We start from the raw sequence: 27360 nt of genomic DNA, 5'->3' as shown, positions 1-27360 counted from the left end.
AACCAGGGGTACGTGTACCCCTGGGGGTACACAGAGGTCTTCCAGAGAGTACATCAACTCATCTAGATATTTGCTTAGTTTTACAACAAGCTACATAAAAAGCACTAGCAAATTTCATACAATGAAATGTTTATACTGCTGTCTATACTATACATTGAAATGTAAGTACAATATTTATATTCCAGCCTATTTATTTTATAATTATATGGTAAAAATGAGAAAGTAGGAAATTTTCCAGTAATAGTGTGCTGTGATCCTTTTGTATTTTTATGTCTGATTTTGTAAGCAGGTAGTTTATAAGTGATGTGTAACTTAGGGGTACAGAAGACAAATCAGACTCCTGAAAGGGGTACAGTAGTCTGGAAAGGTTGAGAGCCACTGCACACAGTTGTTTTTTGTTTTTTTTGTAAACAGCCCAGAAACTAGGATGGCACTAATACAACAAAATAAAAATAAAATAAAGAAATTGGTTGCAATAGAGATGTTTTATGAATTTAAAAACAAAAGATTATGGGGCAGATCTTCTGCAGGTATAAATCACCATAACTCCATTTACTCGAAGAGCACATCTACACTATGGGCGCGACAGTAGGAGAGATACAGCACTCTAGTTTTGCTGCTGTAGCGCTGTAGTATATACACTTCCTACATCGCTGGAATGCAGTTTTTGGTCAATGTAGCTAACCCACCTCCACCTTCCATGGACCTAGCTGTGAGTACACTGGGGATTAGGTTGGCTTAACTATGTCACTCAATTAGGTCTATCTAAATTTGAAGTGTAGACCACAGCTAATAAATTTATACTTATTTACATCAGGTGAGGATCTGGCCCAGTGTCTTCAAGTTCAGAATAAGCAGCAGGAACTGCTAAATTCTTAAGTAACAAAAATCTTGTTTTCACACATAAGAATGGCCATATTGGGTCAGACTAATGGTCCACCTAGCCAGGTTTCCTGTCCTCCAACAGTGGCTTCAGAGGGAATGAACAGAACAGGGCAATTTATCAAGTGATCCATCCCTGTAGCCCAGTTCCAGCTTCTGGCAATCAGTGGTTTATGGACTCCAGAGCATGGGGCTGTGTCCCTGACCATCTTGGAGAATGGGTCCATGAATGGCTATCTTTTTTTAACACAGTTGTAATTTTGGCCTTCACAACATCTCCTGGCACCAGGTTCCACAGGTGGACTGTGTGTTGTGGGAAGAAGTACTTCTTTATTTTTTTCTAATACCTATTCCTTATTAATTCCACTGGGTGATCCCCGGTTCTTGTGTTATGTGAAGCGGTAAATAACAGTTCCTTATTCACTTTCTCTACACCATTCCTGATGTTATAGACTCCCCCTTCGTAATCTCTTTTCTAAGATGCACAGTCCCAGTCTTTTTAATCCCTCCTTATATGGAAGCTGTTCCATACCCCTAATCATTTTTGTTGCCCTTCTCTGTACTTTTTCCAATTCTAATACTTTTTTTAGAGATGGGGCAACCACAACTGTACGCAGTATTCAAGGTATGGGCATACCATGGATTTATATAGTGATATTATGATATTTACTATCTTATTATCTATCCTTTTCCTAATGCTGCCTAACATTCTATTAGCTTTTTTGACTGTAGCTGCACATTGAGGGATGTTTTCAGAGAGCTATCCACAATAACTGCAAGATCTCTTTCTTGAATGGTAACAGCTGATTTAGACCCATCATTTTGTATGTATAGTTGGGTTATGTTTTCCAGTGTGCATTACTTTGATCAGCCATTTTCTTGCCGACTCGTCCAGTTTTGTGAGATCCCTTTATAACTCTTGGTAGTCTGCTTTGGACTTAACAATCTTGAGTAATTTTATATAGTCTACAAACATAAGAATGGCCCTACTGGGTCAGACCAAAGGTCCATCTAGTCCAGTATCCTGTCTTCTGATAGTGGCCAGTGCCAGGTGCCCCAGAGGGAATGAACAGAACAGGTAATCATCAAGTGATCCGTCTCCTGTCGCCCATTCCCAACTTCTGGCAAACAGAGGCTAGGGACACCATTCCTGTCCATCCTGGCTAATAGCCATTGATGGACCTATCCTCCATGAATTTATCTAGTTCTTTTTTGAACCCTGTAATAGTCTTGGCCTTCACAACATCCTCTGGCAAGGAGTTCCACAGGTTGACTGTGTGTTTTGTGAAGAAATACTTCCTTTTATTTCAGAGTAGCAGCCGTGTTAGTCTGTATCCGCAAAAAGAACAGGAGTACTTGTGGCACCTTAGAGACTAACAAATTTATTAGAGCATAAGCTTTCGTGGGCTACTGCCCACTTCTTCGGCCGAAGAAGTGGGCAGTAGCCCACGAAAGCTTATGCTCTAATAAATTTGTTAGTCTCTAAGGTGCCACAAGTACTCCTGTTCCTTTTCCTTTTATTTGTTTTAAACCTGCTGCCTATTAATTTCATTAGGTGACCCCTAGTTCTTGTGTTATGAGAAGTAGTAAACAACACTTCCTTATCTACTTTCTCTACACCAGTCATGATTTTATAGACCTCAATTATATCCCTCCTTAGTTGTCTCTTTTCCAGGCTGAAAAGTCCCAGTCCTATCAATCTCTCCTCATACGGAAGCCGTTCCATACCCCTAATCGTTTTTGTTGCCCATTTCTGAACCTTTTCCAATTCCAATACATCTTTTTTGAGATGGGGTGACACTGTGTAGCAGTGTTGAGAGGAGTTTTTAGTTGGGATTATGCTTTCCAGTGTGCATTACTTTGCATTTATCAACCTTGTCACCTCACTATTTAACCATTTTTGCAGATCATTTATGAATATGTGAATGAATATTGCTTTGCGACCAGGGGCTGCTAACAGGGAGTTTCGCAAGGGAGTTCTCCAGGTGAAGGAGGAGCAATACAGCAACCTTTTGGGGTAAGTGACTGTCTGTAGTGTGTGTTTGTTTGTGTTTGAGGGTTACTTGCTGTGTGCTGAGCTTGTGTTTGTCAGTCTGTTTGTTTGTTTTGGTTGTTTGAAGGACCGTGTGCTGTGGCTGGCAGTTGGAAGCTGTGAGCTTCAAAGGAAGGTTTGAAAGCTAGAAGCCTCTGGTAAGTGGCTGAGCCTTAATCAGTGGGCGGGGCATTCATACAGGCCAGGGCTTTATAAAGCAGCGCACAAGCGACCAGGGAGCTTTGCGAACAGGGCTGCTAACAGGGAGTTTCGCAAGGGAGTTCTCCAGGTGAAGGAGGAGCAATACAGCAACCTTTTGGGGTAAGTGACTGTCTGTAGTGTGTGTTTGTTTGTGTTTGAGGGTTACTTGCTGTGTGCTGAGCTTGTGTTTGTCAGTCTGTTTGTTTGTTTTGGTTGTTTGAAGGACCGTGTGCTGTGGCTGGCAGTTGGAAGCTGTGAGCTTCAAAGGAAGGTTTGAAAGCTAGAAGCCTCTGGTAAGTGGCTGAGCCTTAATCAGTGGGCGGGGCATTCATACAGGCCAGGGCTTTATAAAGCAGCGCACAAGCGACCAGGGAGCTTTGCGAACAGGGGCTGCTAACAGGGAGTTTCGCAAGGGAGTTCTCCAGGTGAAGGAGGAGCAATACAGCAACCTTTTGGGGTAAGTGACTGTCTGTAGTGTGTGTTTGTTTGTGTTTGAGGGTTACTTGCTGTGTGCTGAGCTTGTGTTTGTCAGTCTGTTTGTTTGTTTTGGTTGTTTGAAGGACCGTGTGCTGTGGCTGGCAGTTGGAAGCTGTGAGCTTCAAAGGAAGGTTTGAAAGCTAGAAGCCTCTGGTAAGTGGCTGAGCCTTAATCAGTGGGCGGGGCATTCATACAGGCCAGGGCTTTATAAAGCAGCGCACAAGCGACCAGGGAGCTTTGCGAACAGGGGCTGCTAACAGGGAGTTTCGCAAGGGAGTTCTCCAGGTGAAGGAGGAGCAATACAGCAACCTTTTGGGGTAAGTGACTGTCTGTAGTGTGTGTTTGTTTGTGTTTGAGGGTTACTTGCTGTGTGCTGAGCTTGTGTTTGTCAGTCTGTTTGTTTGTTTTGGTTGTTTGAAGGACCGTGTGCTGTGGCTGGCAGTTGGAAGCTGTGAGCTTCAAAGGAAGGTTTGAAAGCTAGAAGCCTCTGGTAAGTGGCTGAGCCTTAATCAGTGGGCGGGGCATTCATACAGGCCAGGGCTTTATAAAGCAGCGCACAAGCGACCAGGGAGCTTTGCGACCAGGGGCTGCTAACAGGGAGTTTCGCAAGGGAGTTTGGAAGGGAGCAGGAAGGGGGCGAGGGTCCCTTGCCAGTTCCATCTGTTTTCTCTTGATTCCCCTTAATACCTATAAAGCAACTACATTCTAACTGTTTGCTTAAACAACCCTTTCAGCTGACAGGGGGCTGCAGACGGGAGTTTGACAGAGGGAGGCTTACGATGGTTAGGAAGACCCGCAACACCTGTGCCAGCACTGCTACTGTCTCCTCCACCTGTGCCTGTAGCCAGACAGAGTGCCTAAGCATGGATGCCTCTACCCAGATCCTGGTGTGGTTTTGCAAAGACTGTAACTTGCAATTTCCACTTACGGATATCCAGGCTGGGGGGACCATCCAATGTGAAAGGTGCCTGCTGGTGGAATCTCTCAGGCAGCAGGTGAGAGAGCTACAGGAGGAGGTGGCTAGGTTGAGGAGCATCTGTATCCACGAGCAATTCCTCGACAGTGTCCATGTGGAGACAGCTGAGGTAGCTGTCCCAGTACACAGGACTGCTGATACACCACTGGTGGAGGAGGAGATGGCTCAGGGTGGACGCTGGCAGCTGGTTACTTCTGGCAGCAGGCAGTGCTCCACCCTTGCTCCGAACCCTCCTGCCGTGGTTATAGGTAACCGTTATGCTCTTCTTGATACAGGAAAGAAGGAATCACTCCCTACAGTAAAGGAGGAGAAGCCTCGTACCCCTAAGGCTGGAGAGTCTGCTGCCACCACTGCGAATAGGAAACGTAGGGTAGTGGTGGTCGGAGACTCTCTGCTGAGGGGGACGGAGGCGCCCATCTGTCGCCCTGACATTTCATCTCGAGAGGTATGCTGCCTGCCGGGGGCCCGTATCCGAGACGTTACGGAGGCATTGTCGAGGATTATCCGGCCCTCTGACTACTACCCCATGCTACTCATCCATGTGGGCACAAATGATACTGCGCGGTGTGACACTGAGCGGATCAAGAGTGACTACAGGGCTCTGGGAGCACGGGTGAAGGAGTTTGGAGCACAGGTGGTATTCTCTTCAATTCTTCCTGTTAAAGGTAGGGGCCCGGGCAGAGACAGATGCATCATGGAGGTGAATGCCTGGCTGCGAAGATGGTGTCACCAGGAGGGCTTTGGCTTCCTAGACCACGGGATGCTATTCGAGGAAGGACTGCTAGGCAGAGATGGCGTTCACCTTTCGAGGAGAGGGAAGACCCTATTCGGACACAGACTGGCTAACCTAGTGAGGAGGGCTTTAAACTAGGTTCGACGGGGACAGGTGAGCAAAGCCCACAGGTAAGTGGGGAACATGGAGACCGGGGAAATGAGTCGGAAACAAGAGGGAGTGTGGGCTATATTGGCAGAGAGAAAGGAGAGTCAGGAAAAAACTGGGAGGAAAGATCAAACCAGTATTTTAGATGCCTATATACAAATGCGAGAAGTATGGGGAATAAGCAGGAAGAACTGGAAGTGCTAATAAATAAATACAACTATGACATTGTTGGCATCACTGAAACTTGGTGGGATAATACACATGATTGGAATGTTGGTGTGGATGGGTACAGCTTGCTCAGGAAGGATAGACAGGGGAAAAAGGGAGGAGGTGTTGCCTTATATATTAAAAATGTACACACTTGGACAGAGGTAGAGATGGACATAGGAGACGGAAGTGTTGAGAGTCTCTGGGTTAGGCTTAAAGGGGCAAAAAACAAGGGAGATGTCATGCTAGGCGTCTACTACAGGCCACCTAACCAGGTGGAAGAGGTGGATGAGGCTTTTTTCAAGCAACTAACAAAATCATCCAAAGCCCAAGACTTGGTGGTGATGGGGGACTTCAACTATCCGGATATATGTTGGGAAAATAACACAGCGGGGAACAGACTATCCAACAAATTCTTGGACTGCATTGGAGACAACTTTTTATTTCAGAAGGTTGAAAAAGCTACTAGGGGGGAAGCTGTTCTAGACTTGATTTTAACAAATAGGGAGGAACTCGTTGAGAATGTGAAAGTAGAAGGCAGCCTGGGTGAAAGTGATCATGAAATCATAGACTTTGCAATTCTAAGGAAGGGTAGAAGGGAGAACAGCAAAATAGAGACAATGGATTTCAGGAAGGCAGATTTTGGGAAGCTCAGAGAGCTGATAGGTAAGGTCCCATGGGAATCAAGACTGAGGGGAAAAACAACTGAGGAGAGTTGGCAGTTTTTCAAAGGGACACTATTAAGGGCCCAAAAGCAAGCTATTCCGCTGGTTAGGAAAGATAGAAAATGTGGCAAAAGACCACCTTGGCTTAACCACGAGATCTTGCACGATCTAAAAAATAAAAAGGAGTCATATAAAAAATGGAAACTAGGACAGATTACAAAGGATGAATATAGGCAAACAACACAGGAATGCAGGGGCAAGATTAGAAAGGCAAAGGCACAAAATGAGCTCAAACTAGCTACGGGAATAAAAGGAAACAAGAAGACTTTTTATCAATACATTAGAAGCAAGAGGAAGACCAAAGACAGGGTAGGCCCACTGCTTAGTGAAGAGGGAGAAACAGTAACAGGAAACTTGGAAATGGCAGAGATGCTTAATGACTTCTTTGTTTCGGTCTTCACCGAGAAGTCTGAAGGAATGCCTAACATAGTGAATGCTAATGGGAAGGGGGTAGGTTTAGTGGATAAAATAAAAAAAGAACAAGTTAAAAATCACTTAGAAAAGTTAGATGCCTGCAAGTCACCCGGGCCTGATGAAATGCATCCTAGAATACTCAAGGAGCTAATAGAGGAGGTATCTGAGCCTCTAGCTATTATCTTTGGAAAGTCATGGGAGACGGGAGAGATTCCAGAAGACTGGAAAAGGGCAAATATAGTGCCCATCTATAAAAAGGGAACTAAAAACAACCCAGGTAACTACAGACCAGTTAGTTTAACTTCTGTGCCAGGGAAGATAATGGAGCAAGTAATTAAGGAAATCATCTGCCAACACTTGGAAGGTGGTAAGGTGATAGGGAATAGCCAGCATGGATTTGTGAAGAACAAATCATGTCAAACCAATCTGATAGCTTTCTTTGATAGGATAACGAGCCTTGTGGATAAGGGTGAAGCGGTGGATGTGGTATACCTAGACTTTAGTAAGGCATTTGATACGGTCTCGCATGATATTCTTATCGATAAACTAGGCAAATACAAATTAGATGGGGCTACTATAAGGTGGGTGCATAACTGGCTGGATAATCGTACTCAGAGAGTTGTTATTAATGGTTCCCAATCCTGCTGGAAAGGCGTAACGAGTGGGGTACCGCAGGGGTCTGTTTTGGGACCGGCTCTGTTCAATATCTTCATCAACGACTTAGATATTGGCATAGAAAGTACGCTTATTAAGTTTGCGGATGATACCAAACTGGGAGGGATTGCAACTACTTTGGAGGACAGGGTCATAATTCAAAATGATCTGGACAAATTGGAGAAATGGTCTGAGTTAAACAGGATGAAGTTTAACAAAGACAAATGCAAAGTGCTCCACTTAGGAAGGAAAAATCAATTTCACACATACAGAATGGGAAAAGACTGTCTAGGAAGGAGTACGGCAGAAAGGGATCTAGGGGTTATAGTGGACCACAAGCTAAATATGAGTCAACAGTGTGATGCTGTTGCAAAAAAAGCAAACATGATTCTGGGATGCATTAACAGGTGTGTTGTGAGCAAGACACGAGAAGTCATTCTTCCGCTCTACTCTGCTCTGGTTAGGCCTCAGCTGGAGTATTGTGTCCAGTTCTGGGCGCCGCATTTTAAAAAAGATGTGGAGAAACTGGAAAGGGTCCAAAGAAGAGCAACAAGAATGATTAAAGGTCTTGAGAACATGACCTATGAAGGAAGGCTGAAAGAATTGGGTTTGTTTAGTTTGGAAAAGAGAAGACTGAGAGGGGACATGATAGCAGTTTTCAGGTATATAAAAGGGTGTCATAAGGAGGAGGGAGAGAACTTGTTCACCTTAGCCTCTAAGGATAGAACCAGAAACAATGGGTTTAAACTGCAGCAAGGGAGGTCTAGATTGGACATTAGGAAAAAGTTCCTAACTGTCAGGGTGGTTAAACACTGGAACAAATTGCCTAGGGAGGTTGTGGAATCTCCGTCTCTGGAGATATTTAAGGGTAGGTTAGATAAATGTCTACTAGGGATGGTCTAGGCAGTATTTGGTCCTGCCATGCGGGCAGGGGACTGGACTCGATGACCTCTCGAGGTCCCTTCCAGTCCTAGAATCTATGAATCTATGAATCTATGAATCTATGAATATGCACTGGTCCCAGTACAGACCCCAGGAAAAACGGGTAAACAGTGAGGTGGCAACAATTACTCAAGACAATTAAGTCCACAGCAGACTGCAAAAAGTTGGGATCTCACAAAAGTGGGAGACTGGGCAACAAAATGGCAGATGAACTTCAATGTTGATAAACGCAAAGTAATGCACATTGGAAAGCATAATCCCAACTATACATATAAAATGATGGGATCTAAATTAACTGTTACCACTCAAGAAAGAGATCTTGGAGTCACTGTGGATAGTTCTCTGAAAACATCCACTCAATGTGCAGCAGCAGTCAAAAAAGCGAACAGAATGCTGGGAATCATTAGGAAAGGGATAGATAATACGACAGAAGATATCATATTGCCTCTATATAAATCCATGGTACGCCCACATCTTGAATATTGCGTGCATATCTGGTTGTCCCATCTCAAAAAAGATATATTGGAATTGGAAAAGGTACAGAAAAGGGCAACAAAAATGATTAGTGTTCCAATTTTGAAGTTTAAGAGGATTGTGGTTCCACATCCCAAAATGTACTGGGCTCCAATACGTCTGCAGAGCCAGAGCTTTCCTGGCTAGAGGAAGGAGGTGCACTGCCCAATGTTCCGAGCACCGCTGTCTCCTATTATGGTGTAAGAACGCACTGGACAGGGATGCTTTCTACATCTGTACCACAAAGCATAGTCAGCGCTCCACCCAGCACAACCCAGCAGGCATTGATGGGGGGCGGGTGGCTCATTGCCCCCACCCTCAACATGCCCCTCCAGAGACACTTGTGCTGCCAGCACCTGTAGCCAAATTACACATTTAACATGGGAAAGTTCACAGGAAGGGCTCATTATGTTCTCTAACACCACCCCTCTCCCAGGCACCTATGGTACAGCACCAACAAGTTACTCAGAAAATGACTTATTTTTAAAAATTCTACAAAAGTTGCTTTCTTTCTATGAGCTTCTCTCTACCCTAAATGCTGCTAGGTTGGCTCCAGCTCAAAGACTAGTGGAAGCAGCTTCAGTGTAAACCTGAATAGAAGTTCTGCTAAACAGACAACAACCAAGAACCTCTCTCACTGCACAGGCCTGATTTCAAACCCATGAAATATGATGCCTGTGCATCATGATGTCTTTGTATACAAATATCTTTGTACTTGTTAGCACTGCAGTGTGTTTAATGGCTTTCACCAAGTACTTCACAGCATTCCATTTGCAATTTTCATATTCAAAGCATGCCACACGTTCAGCTTTCCTGCAGATTAGTTTGCAATCATAGGTATAGCAGGAGACTAGTAAGCCAAACATTACAGTACAAACCCTGACAAAAAAATGTGTCTGTAGGAAGAACCACTTCTAAAAACTTGCTTCTTCTGCCAAACCCAGAAATGCTAACCCATGATAATAGTCAATATTGTCACTTACTCACCCTCCCCGCCCCCCCACAAAAAATACAATGTTCTTCTGGCAAAATTTAGCCCATAGTTAAAAATAACCAAGTGAAATAAATATAATAAAATTCTTGGAAATATAGTCCACTCAATAGTGAATTTCTGTTGGATATCTCTCCAACTCATTTTTGAACAAATCTTACCCCATTGAATAGCACTTTACTCCATGAGTAACCCCATTTACTTCAATGGACTACTTGTAGAGCAACGTGCTATTCAGTGTGAGTAAGGGTATCAGGTTTTGACCTAAGTCTGAGGAATGGTATTTCTTACCAAGCCTATTCTTTAAGCTTAGAGTTGCTAACTCTCTGGTTTTGCAAGTTTATCCAGTCTGGAGGGGTGTATTTTACAACTAATCCTCTTTTTGGAAACACCAATAGTGCAAAATTTAGCTTGTCAGACGATACCATCTTCCTCTTTCTTACTACAAAATGGGGGCAAATTTACTATAGTTTCATTTTAAAAGATTATTCCTGAGAGCCAAGTTCAACTACAGTTTATGTCTAAAGCCTAGCAAGTGATTATACACTATATCTTAAATATGTTTTAAAAATGTCATTGAATGGGAAATGCATCTGAAATGCCCCAGTGGGGAAGAAAAGCTTGTACTGAATTTATGTTATATTAAGTCCCATGAATTTATGCTATGTTAAGTTGAGAAAAGCAATGTAGCTCTTTCTAGAGTGTACCATCAAATTAAAAAAAAAAACACCCAAAAAACCAGATCCCCTCCCAATTAATGTTTTTGTTTGAAGGCTGTAACTCTATTTAATTTGAAATTTCCTCTTGCAGTGCCAATTATATTTTAAACTTCTTCCTGTGAAGTTTTAAAGTGCACTGTCTTATTTGACACACAGAGTACTATTAAAATGGCCCAGAGCGGGATAAAAATGTTTTTCTTTCTTTAGTATCAAGCACCTGGCAAATAAATGGAACATTTCTGTAAAGCCTTAAAGGCTATTAAAGGCATTCCTCTTTTTCCCTGGGGATTCAAAACCCACTTATTTTTATTTCCTGTTTTAAACCTATGAAATTACATCACTTTTTTCCTTTGATTTAACATTTTGCAGTATTTTTCCACATTGTTCCTTAGTTTTTTAACCCACTAATAATTAAAACTGCTGTTCTGCTAGACCACCAGAGATAGTGGGAGAGGAGATGACTAATATTAAATTAGTCTTGGCAATGGGGGAAGAGCATTGACTATTTGCAGTAAGTCATATGACTTAGGGTAATTTAAATTAAGGTTTTGCTGATGTGAATTGCTTTGGCTATATAGGCCTTTGGGCTAGCCCTCTCAAACCCTGGCGGAGGGGGTGAGGGGGAGTGGAGCAATCAGGGCTGAATTCTGGGTTTATAGGATCCATGTATTCAAAATAATGTGGCAAGTATCTAAAACTAATAACTTTATTGAAATAAATTATAATGTGGGAACCCAACAAAGGGGTTAACAGGTACTGCACATATACTTAATTCTGAAGTGAGATGAGTATTTAGGGGGAATAACATATGTCATCAAAATGGATGGATAGGCTGTAAACACCCAGCAGACACATGAGACCTTGGGTCAAATTCATCCCTGGTGTAACTCCACTGGCTGCATGATGAATTTGGTCCATTGTGTTTAGGAGGCAGGATCATTGCATTTGAGTGGTTTTTCTATTGTATTGCAAAACAGCTACAAACAAAGAGGGCAACCCACTTCCCAGGCTCCCAGAACCATATGGCCAAAGCATGCTCAGCATTTAGAAGAACTAGAGAAAACATCATATGCTGCAGAAGGGATGGTTTAAGATTAAAAGCTTCTACAATTGAGAACCATTTGGAATAGCCTTTGGGAGAAGCACAAAGAGAATACTGTCTGGCTGGAAAACTGAGAAAGTTCTGATGTCTGCAGTACTATGAGTAGCTGCACTTGGAATAAGTATCAAATCACAGATGGAAAAGACCTACAAGAAGCATCTTGCTCCAACGCAGGACTGCTATTGCTTTTGCCATCTAATACCTCTACACAGGTGTGCACGTATTGGTCGATAAATTAGACTAAAATATATTATTCTGGTGTATGAGAGCATTCATTTCTCTTACCAAGCAAATCTCCTCCTGGAGTCCGAATACATTTTCTTGTCCAATCAGAAACTGTCACAATACCTTTTGAGCCCTCACCTTCCCCCATTGGCCAAACTATACACACACAAAAATATAAAAAAAATATATGCCCTTGAGGCTACACAATCTTTTTGAAAGTCTAAGAATGATGCAGCCTTACTGCTGTGCAAAGCAAACCCGACTGGTCTTTATATTTTACTTTACTGGGGCTCCTATTTCTTTCCTTCTTGAGAAGTCATGACATGGGAACATGTTTGTAAGGCTAGATACACACATGGACCAAATTCTGCTGTGAAGTAATGAGATAAATAGTGGTGTAAGTTATATATCTGATGGGATGATCACAAAATGGGTACAAGTGATAAAGCAGTATGATTTGTGCTGATTTGGTTGTAGAGGTACAAAAGAGGAGGTTACTGTAACTGGAAGTTCTTCGAGATGTGTGGTCCTTATGTGTATTCCAAACATGTGTGTGCATGCGCACCATGCACTGGAGCCGGAAGATCTCTGTAGCAGTATCTGTCATATCGCATGTGCACCGCACATTGCATCATGTTGCCAGTGAGGTTATATGAGGCTGTGCAGGATGACGCCCCCTCTTTCACCCTCTCACCACCAAGCAGTGGACTACAGCAGAGGAGATGGAGTAGTGGGTGGTGAGGGTATGCACGGAACACCATGTGGCTGCCTGGAAGATGTCATGCCAGTATACATCTACAAGGAAGATGGAGATGGCCATCTGCGCCCATGTTGAGTGTGCCATAATCTGGTCAGACGGCGGGATGTTAGCACGTAGCACGCTTGGATGCAGGCAGAGACCCACTTTGAGATACACTGGAAAGAGGGGGCTTGAACCCAGGATCTGTCCACAATGGCCAGAAGTGGCATAGGCTCTGTCGAGGTAGAATGCAAGTGCAAGGCGGACACCAAGCGAGCGTAGGGTTCTGTCCACAGAAACAGCATGTGGCTTAGGATGGAAGATCAGGAGGTGAATAGACTGGTTGAGGTGGAAGTCTGAGACCACCTTTGGGAGAAATTTGGGGTGAAGGCATAAGGAAACCTTGTCCCTGTGGAAGACCGTATAAGGGGAACTGGCCATCATGGCGGCCAGTTCGCTGACCTGCTGAACAGAAGTGATAGCCACAAGGAAAATGACCTTCATGGAAAGGTGGGAGAGGGAGCACATGGACAAGGCTTCAAAGGGGGGTCTGGTGAGAGTGGAAAGCATAAGATTGAAGTTCCAGGAGGGTGTGGGCACAAGCATTGGCAGGAAGGTTTTCAGCAGCTCCTTCAGGAAGCAGGTAGTGGTGGGATGAGGCAAGTGCTGGTAGTAGCGAAAGGCGATGATGCCAAGTCCAGGAAGTGAAATGCGTCCATTTTGCTGTGTAGCATGCTCTGGTGGAGGTGCATCTACTGCATGTAAGGATGAGTCCCACCAGTGTCAAACAGGCATTGTCTGCACGCAGGCCCCATCCAAAAACCAGGCAGTGAGGCGAAGGGGGCTGGGATTTGGGGGGTGGATTTTGCCCCGGCCCTGGGTGAGGAGATCCAGGAGCAGGCGGAGGTGGAGCGGGGGGCAGGTGGCGAGCCAGAGGGTGGCCCTTGAGTCCTTCAGCCTGTGAAGCCTTGTGCCTGTCTGCTCCGAGAACTGTGAGGAGCCTTCAAAAGGGAAATCCTGGATAGACTGCTGGACCTCATGAGGAAGTCCTGAGAACTGGAGCCAAGAGCAATGCCTCATGGTGACAGCTGAGGCCATTGTCCTGGCTGCCATGTTGGCTGCATCCAGAGCCACCTGGAGATTGGTCCTGGCCACATTCTCACCCTTCTCCAAAAGGGCAGTGAATTCCTGCCTTGAATCTTGAGGCAGAGAGTCTTTAAACTTGGCCATGGAGTCCCACTGATTGTAATTGTATCTCCCCAGCAAAGCTTGCTGGTTAGAGACACGCAGTTGAAGGCTACCCATTCAATAAACCTCTCTCCCAAACAGGTTCAGTTTTTTTGCGTCTCTTTGTTTAGGGGTAGCACTCGTCTGGCCTTGCCTATCCCTCTTGTTGGCTGCTAACGCAACCAGGGAACCCGGGTGTGTGTGCGAGTACAGGTACTCAAACCCGCTTGCTGGCAAATAATATTTCTTCTCTGTCCTCTGAGGGGGAGGGGGACAGAGAAGAAGGAGTTTGCCAGAGGGCCTTGACCAGACCCATTGCAGACTCGTTAATGGTAAGGCCACTGTGGAGGGAGCTGCCACAGCCAGAATGTCAATAAGGCTGTGGGATATTTCCTTAAGCTCCTCAATCTCCAGCCCCAGGTTCGGTGCTATCCTCTTCAAAAGGTCCTGTTGGGCGCTGAAGTCAACAGATACAACCTATGGAAGCAAGCTACTGGACCTTGAGACAGCCTTGTCTTTAACACTGTGGAACTCCTTGACAGAGGATGTTGTGAAGGCCAAGACTATAACAGGGTTCAAAAAAGAACTAGATAAGTTCCTGGAGGATAGGTCCATCAATGGCTATTAGCCAGGATGGACAGGAATGGTGTCCCTAGCCTTTGTATGCCAGAAGTTGGGAAAGGGCAACAGGGGATGGATCACTTGATGATTCCCTGTTCTGTTCATTCCCTCTGGGGCACCTGGCATTGGCCACTGTCAGAAGACAGGATACTGGGCTAGATGGACCTTTGGTCTGACCCAGTATGGCCGTTCTTATGTTCCTATGAGGAGGAGGAGGAGGCTTGCACCGAAGGAGGGGCTCCTTCCTCTTTCTCAGCCTCAATGCCGTCCATGGGAACCACATCTTGGATGTTGGTACTGGGGTCAGTACCAGAGTCGAGGTCCAGTGCCGAATGGGAAGGGATGTAGCCCACCTCTCTGAAACCACCGAGTATGATCGATGGGAGGGAGAACATAAGAACGGCCGTACTGGGTCAGACCAAAGGTCCATCTAGCCCAGTATCCGGTCTACCGACAGTGGCCAATGCCAGGTGCCCCAGAGGGAGTGGACCAACAGATAATGATCAAGTGATCTCTCTCCTGCCATCCATCTCCATCCTCTGACAAACAGAGACTAAGGACATCCTGTTTGCTTTTTTGACCACCTCTGCACACTGCGCGGACATCTTCAGAGAACTATCCACGATGACTCCAAGATCTTTTTCCTGACTTGTTGTAGCTAAATTAGCCCCCATCATATTGTATGTATAGTTGAGGTTATTTTTTCCAATGTGCATTACTTTACATTTATCCACATTAAATTTCATTTGCCATTTTGTTGCCCAATCACTTAGTTTTGTGAGATCTTTTTGAAGTTCATCACAGTCTGCTTTGGTCTTAACTATCTTGAGCAGTTTAGTATCATCTGCAAACTTTGCCACCTCACTGTTTACCCCTTTCTCCAGATCATTTATAAATAAGTTGAATAGGATTGGTCCGAGGACTGACCCTTGGGGAACACCACAGTTACCCCTCTCCATTCTGAGAATGTGCCATTAATTCCTACCCTTTGTTCCCGGTCTTTTAACCAGTTCTCAATCCATGAAAAGACCTTCCCTTTTATCCCATAACAACTTAATTTACGTAAGAGCCTTTGGTGAGGGACCTTGTCAAAGGCTTTCTGGAAATCTAAGTACACTATGTCCACTGGATCCCCCTTGTCCACATGTTTGGTGACCCCTTCAAAGAACTCTAATAGATTAGTAAGACACGATTTCCCTTTACAGAAACCATGTTGACTATTGCTCAACAGTTTATGTTTTTCTATGCGTCTGACAATTTTATTCTTAACTATTGTTTCGACTAATTTGCCCAGTACTGACGTTAGACTTACCGGTCTGTAATTGCCGGGATCACCTCTAGAGCCCTTTTTAAATATTGGCGTTACATTAGCTAACTTCCAGTCATTGGGTACAGAAGCCGATTTAAAGGGCAGGTTAGTTAGTTAATAGTTCCGCAACTTCGCATTTGAGTTCTTTCAGAACTCTTGGGTGAATGCCATCTGGTCCTGGTGACTTGTTAATGTTAAGTTTATCAATTAATTCCAAAACCTCCTCTAGTGACACTTCAATCTGTGACAGTTCCTCAGATTTGTCACCTACAAAAGCTGGAGGACCTGTTACTGGGGGAAACCCACAAGGGTTCCAGTATGGCCACTGCATAGGCCACTGAGTCATTGGCCAGGTGCCTGCTGAGGTCTCGTGGCGCATAGGCTGGGTACCAGTAGTGACTTATAGGCTGCACATAGGTTTCCCCTTCGGATTTTGATGAAGAGTCCTCCCTTGGTGACCACATTGGAGTGATACCCCTCTCTGCCTCCATACAGTGCCGAGGATCTGGGGACTGGCGGTGGACTGGAGATAGCCGTGATGACAGGATTGGTCTCAGTTTGCTCCTAGAGGGTGCCGGGGGTGCCTAGTACCAGGAAGGAGTTTGATGCTTCCTGATCCTTCCTGCTCCTAGTCATCGGAGCCAGCAGCTATCCCATTGGAGTCAGGGAGACCAGGAATGATAGTAAATCCCCATGCGTCTGACGAAGTGGGCATTCACCCACAAAAGCTTATGCTCCAATATATCTGTTAGTCTTAAAGGTGCCACAGGACTCTCTGTTGCTTTTTACAGATCCAGACTAACATGGCTACCCCTCTGATAGTAAATCCCTGGCCACTGCAAAGGCCTCCAGGGTCGATGGAACAGTCAGACCGCTGGTACCACGGTGGCTTCTGGGTGTTGGCAGAGGGTCCTGCACCAGACTCAACACTCTGGGCAGAGTTGATAGTGCCACCATGGGATCGGGGGTGGAGGAATGGAGGGTGGAGGCACTGTGCTGCCTTCCCCAGGCTTGTCCTTTTTCTGCACCATCGAGCGCCCTCTGTCAGTGCGCTGCTTTTTGTGCTTCTCCTTGACACTGGAGATGGTGAATAGTGCCAGGAAAAGCGTGGTGCCAGAGGAGGGCTTCGTATCGAAGCCAAAGTGCTTGGTGCACAATTGGAGCGACTTGGCTCTGAGGCTGGTCTGAGAGCGGCTTCCATTAGGATAGCCTTCAGCCTTATTTCTCTGTCCTTTTTGGTGTAGGGTCTAAAGTCCCAACAAATCTGGCACTTGACCCTCACATGAGTTTCCCCCAAGCACTTCAAAGCAGCTGGAGTGCAGGTCACTCATGGGCATACATTTTCCACAGGAGGCACAAGGTTTGAAGCCAGGGACAGGGGCATGCCGGGCCTCTCGGGTGAAAGGAGTCCCTCAACGATAGGGACTATCTATCTACGCTGACTATTTACACTAACACTAATTACAAAATCTAAGTACACTAAAAATTATTTATAATGGGAGTAATACTGTGCTACCTCCTAGGAGTGTTCTGAAGATAAAATATTACAATGATGAGCAACATAAAATATCCCATGAGGAACCTGATTTTTGTGTTCAGTGCAAGGTTTGGATGGTGTGCAGTAAATAAGGCTTAAGACTAGACACTGAATGATGAGCATACAAAGAAATATTGAATAATGACCCTTTCAGTGAGGAACATCCAACCTGTGCACTGAATGAGGGGTTCTGTGATAGCATGTAATCATGTAATTAAAAACTATATCATATAATGCGCACACACACACAAGAGGGGTGTGATGGGGTCCCCAGGGTGCAACCTGGACTGTGGAACTGATGAGCCCTCCAAAACCAACCCGACTGAGTATTCCTCACACTGCGATGCTGATGTCAAGCTACAAACCTCTGATAGGCACTGCACTTACACAGACATCCACAGGCAGGGACACTCCCAACAGTGTTACATGAATGATCTCCCAGCCACTCGTGAACCATCAATAGGGAGGCTCCAATCAATTCCCCCCCAGCTCCCTCGTCTTGCACCAGTCAGAAGCTGGGCCAGTGTCAGTTCATTACCTAGTTCGCCACTCCAACAGAAAGGTAGTGGACGTGCAACAGCTCTTGTTAACCTGAGCTGAGATTTCCCAAGCTCTTCAAACAAAACACACTGTTTTAGGTAAAATATAAAACAGATTTATTAACTACAGAAAGACAGATGTTAAGTGATTATAGGTGGTAGGCATAAAGGTCAGAGATAATTACCTTAAGAAAATAAAAAGTAAAGATGCTTTCTAAATCCTAAGCTTTTAGTCTGAGCAAGAGTTGAATCAAACAGCTTTTCTCACCCTGACAGATGGTAGAAGCAGGTTACAGTTCCTCAATACACAGACTGGACCCTTTTCCAGCCTGGGACCAAACTCCCGCAGTTCAAAGTCTTTGTCCTCCAGGTGTTGATTTGGAGGAGGGGGGAAGGGAGGAGAGGCCAAATGATGATGTCACTTCCCCTCTTTTATACTTTGTTCCAACTTGTTGCAAAGATCTTTGATGTGATGTGGGGATCAGGCCGTCCCCACTGGTCTGATCCTTCCTTGAATCTTTCCTTTTCCCACTGCTTCCCCTCTTCCAGAGCCTCTCACTGCTCCATGCGCTACCCCCCGCCCCGAGCACCCTGCCCCAGCCCTGAGCTCCCTCCCGCACCCAAACTCCCTCCCTGGAGCCTGCATCCCACACCTCCTTCTGCACCCCAACCCCCTGCCCCAGCCCTGATCCCTCTCTCACTCTTTGAACCCCTTGGCCCCAGACCGGAGCCCCCTCATTCCCCCAAGCCCTTCATTCCCAGCCCCACCCCAGAGCCCACACCCCCAGCTGGAGCCCTCACCTGCTCCCACACCCCAACCCCCTGTTCCAGCCCAGAGCCCCCTCCTGCACCCTGAACCCCTCATTTCTGGCCCCATCCCAGAGCCAGCACCTCCAGCCAGAGCCCTCACCCCCTCCTGCACCCTAGCCCCCTTCCCCAGCCCAGTGAAAATCAATCAGGGTGGGGGAGAGCAAGCGACAGAGGAAGGGGGTGGGGCCTCAGAAAAGGGGCGGAGCAGGGGGAGGGGCAAGGGTGTTCGATTTTGTGCCATTAGAAAGTTGGCAACCCTACCTTGAACCCTGGTCTCTCATGTGAGTGGCCGAACCACTGGGCTATTCTGGAGCAGGTCTCTCTCAATGTCTCTTGTTTAAGCTGTTCCACTTTGTATAAAAACACTTACATAGGCATTGGGCTAGAGATACAATGACTAGTCTATAGTCTAGTGGCTAGCACACTCTCCTGGGAGACCTAGGTTCCAGTTCCTGCTTCAATTAATATTTAAGTGTTTTATACAAAGTGGAATAGTTTCAGCAGGAGAGAGTGGGCTCCACTTGAGAATATTCATAGCCCAGCAGTTAGGGCATCTCACCTGTGAGGTAGGAGACCTGGGTTCAAGTCCCTGCTCAAGTCAGGCAGAGTAGGTATTTGAAATGGGACCTTCCACATTGCAGGTGAGTGCTCTAACCCCTGGGCTAGCGATTGGGTAGAAGGGAAGCATAGGCACCTCTCTCCACTCAACGTGAGTAGGGCCTGATCCAGTAATTATACGCTAAGGGGGCCTCTGAAAATGCCATTAGATTGGGCACTGCAGGCGAGATAGGTGGGAGAATGCCCAGGTTGAGGATCCCACTGGCTTAGGCATGAGGTAGGTGCTACAAAGCTGAATGGCTTCAGGACTTAGGTGATGGTATGCATGTACACCAGCAGAAATCCAGGTGCCTGGGGGACTTTACCAGTGGAAACAGGTGCCTACAGGGTTAGGCAAAAACAAAGCAGGGGTTCTGAGGATCTAAATTTTGAACTTAGGTCCTTAAATCCCTTTGTGGATCTAGCCCTGTGTGTCTAAGGTTAGCCACTCAGAAATCAAAGCACCCCAAATTAGAAGCCAATTCTGAAAATACAGGTCTTAATTTTGCTGTTTCTTTCTGTCTCCATCTATAAAATGGGGAAATATTTTCCCAATTACCAACAGTATTGTGGGAATTAATTAGCTAATATTTGTAGGTTGCTTTGAATACATATGTGAAAAACTTTGCACAACAACTCCGACCATGCAATCAGGCTCTTCCCCCCACTTACAATGAAAATATTATCAAATATTACCATTACTACTTCTACAAGAGAAATTTCTTTCATTACTCAGTCTTCTGAGTTCCCTTTTTCTTCCAAAAAAGACCCAATGAAAACAGCCTAGTAGTACAAACACTCATTGCCTCAACTCTTCTGTTTTCATCAAAAGATTTAAACTCAGCAATGTAATTTTCACAGTGTTCTGTGATTACAACACAGACAAATGCTGAACACTAAACCCTGTCAGAGCTCAAAGCCATCGCAGGAGACTACTCAGCAGCAGAACATCATAGATGGCTACCCTCTAGGGAAGGCCACGCAAATGAATTCCAATCTAATAACATATACTATTGGGGTTTCTGTACCTGCTAAGATATTTAATATTGTTTCCTTGCCTCTCTGTGCAGCTCTGCTTAATGAAGAGCTGCCGTACCAAGTGGAGGCAACCTCTGGCTATTTAATTCCCACTGCTTAAGCATGATCACAGGTGTAACATCACAGCTCCTATTCTTCAGTGTCTCCTATAATCAAGGGGTCAGGGAGGCCTGTTTCCTCATTATCTCCTATCACTTTATAAAAAGCTATCAGGCTCAATTTGGGGGGAAATCTGCATAATTAAAAAGCATTTCTATTTTTAAATAGGGGAGAATCCTGCCTGTTCGTCTGCAGCCATGACATTTTCTATCTATCTTTTAAATACCATGCTCATCACTATAGTACAGATTTTGAGAACCAAGATAGTTCCATTGCTGGGGGGCATTCAAGACACGGAGAGTCCATGAAAAGGGTATGCATCCCTGGGGCACTGAACAGGGGCTCTTTCTGTCTTCTGACTGCAGGATTTGGGGTTCGTAGAGGGGAGAAGTAAAATCCAAGACTACACTGATCCGCCAGTCACTCACACAGTCCTGCAGAGTGTGGGAGGAGCAGGGCATAGCTAGGGTAGCTTCAACAGCTGCAGCAACCACAGAGAAGCCATTAGAGGGGAAATACTCCTTGCACTCAGCCCTTGTGGGATATTCCCAGTATGCAGCCCTGCTTCCCAATAATTGCTCCATAACAGATAACTCACAACTGTGTTTGAATAAACAAGCGACTTACAGCAGACAGCTCAGCTCCTCTTAAATATTAACCTGTAAGTTTCCTTCTTTTACATTTCCTGCATGTGCTGTAAGCCTGAAGGGGATAAATGGCAGGAGAAGATGAAGAGTTACACCAGCTGCACACCAACTTCTCACTGGAGAAAATCCTGATATTTCTTACCTGCAACAGATGACTGCCTTACAGGACAGTGCTAGGTCCAGGAAGCACTGCCGGACTTCAAACGAGAGAGCATACTTCAGAGTCTGGCCATCAATAATGAGAGCTATATCATTTTCTTTCCCCAGTGAATCTCCCAGGTTTGTACAGTGATGGGTCAGGGTTGCCCTTGTTGCCTAACGTACAAACACACAGACAAAAAAGAAAGAAATGTTTCTTTCCACTGTACTCCAACCATCTCTCTAAACTGGCGTTAGCATCCTTGACACATTCTCAGTTTCAAAGGTGGGTTAGAATAAAGGGGCCTGGTGCTTCCATGGCTTTTGCCACTGCTTCCCCCTCAAAATATTATGGATTTTTTGAATTTCCTTCCCAGTGCCTACTCCAAAAACACTTACATTTGGAAAATGCTTTGAGATCTACTGTTGAAAAGAGCTACATATTATTATTATTTCACCATCCTCCCAAATGACTCAATCTTCAGCTCTCAACCTTTTCCTCAGACTCTTAAGGTAGGAATCGCAAAAGTGCTTACACTGGCCTCTCTTCCCATTCAAGTCAGAGTTTTACCATTGACTTCAATGGAAGCAGAGTTAGGCCAGTACTGAACATTTCTGAAAATGTTAGTTTCTCAGGACCAAATTTTCAAATATGTGCATGTAAGTTGTGTGTATTCTTTTGTGTGTGCAAAAGTGCACGCATAGTTTTAAAAATGAGGCCCTCACTGACTCACTCCTGGTTCAGGCTCTCTCAGGCCATCAGACTTGGATAACAAAGACTTTAATTAATCCCTACTCAAGCATGGTACTTTGATAAAGAAGATGCTCAGTAACTGACTGCTTATTAATCTACTACTAGATTCACAGTTCTCTTATGGTTTTTTTTGAAAATCGATGGGGTTATGAATTGAAATTCAGAGCATGTTGTTTCACCAGATTTACTCTAACAAAACAGCTCTCCAAAAGTGTGTCTACATTATCTACTGGTTTGTTCAAGTTTTGGGGAGGGGCTTTTCTTACATATTTGTAAAGTAAAGGAACAAAAATTGCCCATGGATCCTGGAAATCTGTGGGGGAAGGACTCTTCAGAGGCTGAGGCAGTCCCCTGGAATGGTGCTTGCCTACATGCTTCTCCTTTAGAAGCAAAGCTGATTTACCCCCTGCTTCCTGGTAGAATGGCTCAGCATATATTTGGTCTATCCAAGTTCCCAGCTGAGAACACAGATGGCAAAGCTGAGTGCCTGACTATGCAGCATGGACTACATTGTTATTGCTTTTTTTGAGGATAGGATGGGGCTTCCCTTGCAGCCTGTAACCTAGAAGGAAGGACTCAGAGTTGCCAACTCTCATGATTTTGTCGTGAATCTCATGATAATTATTCTTTTCCTTAAAGCCCCAGCTCCTGGAGTCAAGTGAATATGTGAAGATTTCAGTCTTCATTGTTCAAGAAAAAGTAAGTTTCTAGCCTTTGTGTCTGTGGAGAAAGCTTCCAAATGTGATCCCAGAGCACCCTAAAGGCTCAAAAAGCATAAGGCAAATAAAAAGAAAACCAAATCTATTATCTGTACATAATCTCATGATTTTAAAGTTAATCTCATTATTTTTGGTGAGCCTGACTCATTATTTTTGAACATTTGGGGTTGGCAGTACTGATGGTTTGCTGCCTCTATTGCCTCCAGGGGGATTTCTAGCACCAACTGCATCTCACATTTTCTGAGCAGTGTCCATTCTGGTATGATCTCCAATACACAGTGTTGCAAAACATAGTATCCTTTTTTGCTCATCCCAGAGCTATGAAACTTTAAAAACTGGTGCCAACTTAACTGTCAAATATGTGTCTCAGTGCTTAGATGTGCTTCCTTTCTTTGTATGCTGGTCTACAGTAAAAGGTACCGTTTCTCTCTATCTAATATGAACAATACTGGAGCAGGATTACATCTGTCAAATGAAAATACTATATTTATGTCTCATTGTAATCCATTCATTGTTTTATGAACCCACATTTCTCCAGGGAGAGCTACAAATCCACAAGCAGTTGCTGAGTGCTGCATTTTCAATTTGCATCTCTGATTTAACAGACAGATGTAAAAAAATAAATGTAGCCAAACTGCTCCCTACAGACTACACATCTGTTGATACTGAAGAACACAAATTACTCCAGTTAAGTTCAGCATTAACATACAGTCAGGATTTCCCCTACACATTCACCTTATGGGATAATATGGCTTTGTGGTTGGGGTTAATCAAAACATATGGAGACCAGAACATCCACACCTTTTGGAAGATGGAGACATACCAGCAGACCAATTTTCTACAATAGGAGGTAAAATCAGTAAGACTCCATCTACGCTACAAATTCAACTGAGGGTATGTCTACACTGCAATCAGATGTGTGACTGTAGCACATGTAGACATATGCAAGCTAGCTTTGGTCTAGCTACCTCAGATAACAATAGCAGAGAAGCCACAGCAGCACGGGCATCAGCATTGGCTGGACACTTGAGTACCTACCCAGGTTCCTGGGCTGGCTTGCATAAACTGTACTACTGCCTATGCAGTGTGCTGCCACAGCTTCACTGTTATTATTATTCAAGCTAGCTAGATCGAAGCAGCTCGGGTATGTCTACATGTGCTAGAATTACACCTCTGATTGTAGCGTGAACATACTCTGAGTTAGGGGCCCAGGTACACCATAGAACACCATTGAAATCAATGACTGCTTAAGTGTAAATGAGGGTAGAATTGTCTTCTATCCCTATTATATATGCCCCAATGTTTTCTCATGCATGTTGCCACCAAATAAATAAAAAAACATTGACACAAGTATGAGGGGGTTTTATGTATTACGGATTCTTCACTTCCTGTCCTAAACTGTTGCTAAGCTTCTGTGCACCGTGAAAACAGTTGACAAGCTTCACCCTAGAGGCTGGTGTGTTTTAGAGATGAATTAAGAGATTCATGTGTATAATTTATACATCAGTTCGTTGTAGAATGCTGAGAGATCCTCTTGGATGAAAGGTGAAGAATAAATGTAAGACAGTCATCATTACATGCATACAGTATACACATATTGGCAACCACTATGATTTTCTGTGGGATTGCTGAGATTTGCAAGTTCCCAGCTAGACAAAGAGATTGCAAATGTAAATTTCTTCAATATTCTGAAATATCATATAAATCATTTTCTATAGAGATTTCACTTTCCAACTGAAAGCCATTCTGTATATATGTAAACACATTCATTCCCACACAGTTTGTCAGACTAACAATCCTGCAGAAGAGGAAAATGCCTGCACTGCACTTTAGAATAGTTTGATGCAAAATTGGGACATCTTCTATTTCACGGATCTTGCCATAGAATCAAATATGCTTGTAATATAGGGTTTTTTTCTTTTAGGGTTAGTGTAGGATTCACATATTTCACTCCTGAGATGCTTAACTGAACAGGACAAAAGTTATTTCCACAGCAATCTAAAACAGAAACAGCCATGCTACCATTACTAATGAAAATCTATTCTGGGGTTTTGTTTTTTGGTTTTGTTTTTTAGTTTTGTTGCAACACTAATTTTCAGGACTTTGGCTTTGCCACAATTTACGGCTAAAGCCTGAACCATTTTCCAGGCATGTCTACATATGCTAGAATTACATCTCTGATCATCGGAGCCCTGGGTGCATAGGACCCCAGTAATGAGCGAGTGTTGAGAGAATATGGAATCGGTCAATGCTATACTCGGCTGATGCGGCAACTCATGGTGTCGGACGCCATCACATGGTTGAGGGACCTCTACCTAGAACACATCATCGGACATCGACAATACCAGGAGGGATGAGCTGGAGTGCCGATGAGAAGCGCAGTCAGGAAAGTAACTGAAATACTTCCCTGATGGATTGTATTTTCTAATTGGACAACCTACCCTAAATTCTCAATTACTGAGGGACAATCTTCACTCATTGATATATGTGCTTTCCACAACGAACTCTCTGTATAACTTTTCATGAGTGATGTACCCAAATACTTGGATGCTAATATCTAAACTGTATTGTTAAATTTATTCATCTAAATTTGGGTTACTGGTGATTATGCACTATATGTATCTTACGATTTTTAAAACAAACCTTGTATTTGTGGATAATCTAAGCACTATACTCAGATGTACAGACACTCTTTTCTTAACCTGTGTATTGTATAATTTTTTAACATTAGCTTTAATAAAATATTTACACTAAAAAGATTAAATGTAATAGCAATGGGAAAAGTGAGCATTTTGTTTATTTACCTGTGGATCTATTTATAATTTACAATCTGTTATTTTGAGTTAAAAATGTTTACAAATTAATAGTTTCCATTACAGCACCTTTTGTTCAAAGGTTTCTAAGTACTTTTAAGAATCCATCTGTTACTTCAGAACAGAAAAACATGCTGTTCATTCCATCTTAAATAAGGTTGGCCTTTTTTAGTCAGAAGAAAATACACCAAGGTTTCAAGTTCTGTACTTTCACCAACTGATTATTTTCATTCACAACACTGAGTGACCTTGATATGACCTTCCATGGAGACAGATAGCAAATACACTATACTTAGTAGCAAGAGAGATATGGATGCTACATACTGTTGCTTGCCGGATGAGTAATGAGAACTGCCTGAAAATTAAGGCAGTATTTTGAGTCATCTCAAGTTCACAAAGTGCCTGCTTAGTTAGCTCCTAAATGTCAGTGATTAGGTCAACAATTTATACAAATAAAAATGACCTGAAGCGTAAACATTTCCAGAAGTCTTGCCAAACTGTACCAGCCAATTTGCTGAGGTAATACTACCAAGGGACAGAGACATCTATCTCAAATGGTTTCTGAATCTTAACTTAAAGCAATCTGAACCATAATAAAAATTGCGGAGTAATTGCAGTATTAGCACATTTATATTTCTTTTTGTGTACACCTTTAATCAAGTCTGAAAAGTGATGGAGAACAGCATTTCACAGTTCAAGGGCCAAATACATCCCTGCTGTAATGCCAATGAAGTCAGTGGAGTTACACTAAGGGTGAATTTGGTCTTATGTCTTGAATGAACTTCTTGAAGATTGTTAAAACAGATAGGTAAACACAGTCTGTTACTGCTTGTAACATACAGGCCCTAGCCTGGTATGTGTTATAAATTCTGTTTAATCATACCATGTAGGATGGACTAGCTTCCCCTACTTCGGTTTATTATTATTATTATGCACCACGATTAAAAGATGTGATCAACTGGGTTAACAATAGACCATCCACACACTCAGTAAAACTCAAACAGCACTGGAGCCTAAATATAGCTATTTATAGTAATTGTTACGTTAAAAAGAAATTTAGGTAATCAAAAAATAAATCACTCATTCATCCAGACCACTTTAGCAGTTCTGGACAAATTTTTCAAATTCCTGCTACCTAGCCCTTCTCCCTTAGCCACTGTCTTTAATAATCAGGAATTTATCTCTAGGAAATATCAACATGACTATTCATTGTGAGTAAGAGCTGTGACTACTCAGTTTGGACAGCTATTCCTGGGTCCTGATTTGAAATCATATCAAGAGATATGTACTAATGTAAATAATTTAAAGCTCCCATATTTTCAGTATTTACAAGTCAAACATTTTATGGTGAAATCTGGATCGCCTATCTAGACCTTTAGCCACGTTTGAGGAGCTGACCCAGGAGCAAGCTAGATCAAAGGGTTTAATTTCTAAAACATATGCAATTTTGACTGAAAAGATGTTGATAAGAAAACTCAGATGAAAAGATGGGAGAGAGATTTGGATAAAGAAACTGATAAGAACAGTGGGTCTCTATCTGGGAAAGGGAATAAACATCTTTAATTTGCGTCACTCATGAAGAATATTCTTATACGTTACTGTATAGATGGCATAGAATACCAGTAAATATCCATCATATTTTTGCTACTAGAGAGGTGCTCTGTTGGAGGGTTTGTGGGGGAAAAGGAACATACTTGCACATGTGGTGGTTGTAACCAGGAATTAGATAGCTTGAGGAAGAAATTATCAAAGCAATTCATCTTATAACAAAATGTCGGCTTCCTAGAGATACCCTGACTTGCTTACTTAATGCTTCAGTAAAGGATCTACATT

At 43.7% G+C, this 27360-nt stretch overlaps 1 protein-coding gene across 2 annotated transcripts in view; it reads right to left on the bottom strand.

The window, feature by feature from the left end:
• The window catches only part of ATP8A2 (ATPase phospholipid transporting 8A2), a 633600-nt gene that overhangs the window by 327141 nt on the left and 279099 nt on the right, over nucleotides 1-27360 (bottom strand). For both annotated transcript variants that reach the window (XM_054015410.1, XM_054015411.1), the window contains exon 25: nucleotides 21246-21418. In XM_054015410.1, coding sequence (XP_053871385.1) covers nucleotides 21246-21418 — 173 coding nt within the window. The remainder of the gene's footprint in view (nucleotides 1-21245; nucleotides 21419-27360) is intronic.

The sequence above is a fragment of the Malaclemys terrapin genome, chromosome 1, assembly GCF_027887155.1.
Source record: "Malaclemys terrapin pileata isolate rMalTer1 chromosome 1, rMalTer1.hap1, whole genome shotgun sequence".
Lineage (NCBI taxonomy): Eukaryota > Metazoa > Chordata > Testudines > Emydidae > Malaclemys > Malaclemys terrapin.
The sequence above is the reverse complement of the archived record's forward strand: the minus strand, read 5'-3'. Positions and strand labels throughout refer to the sequence as shown.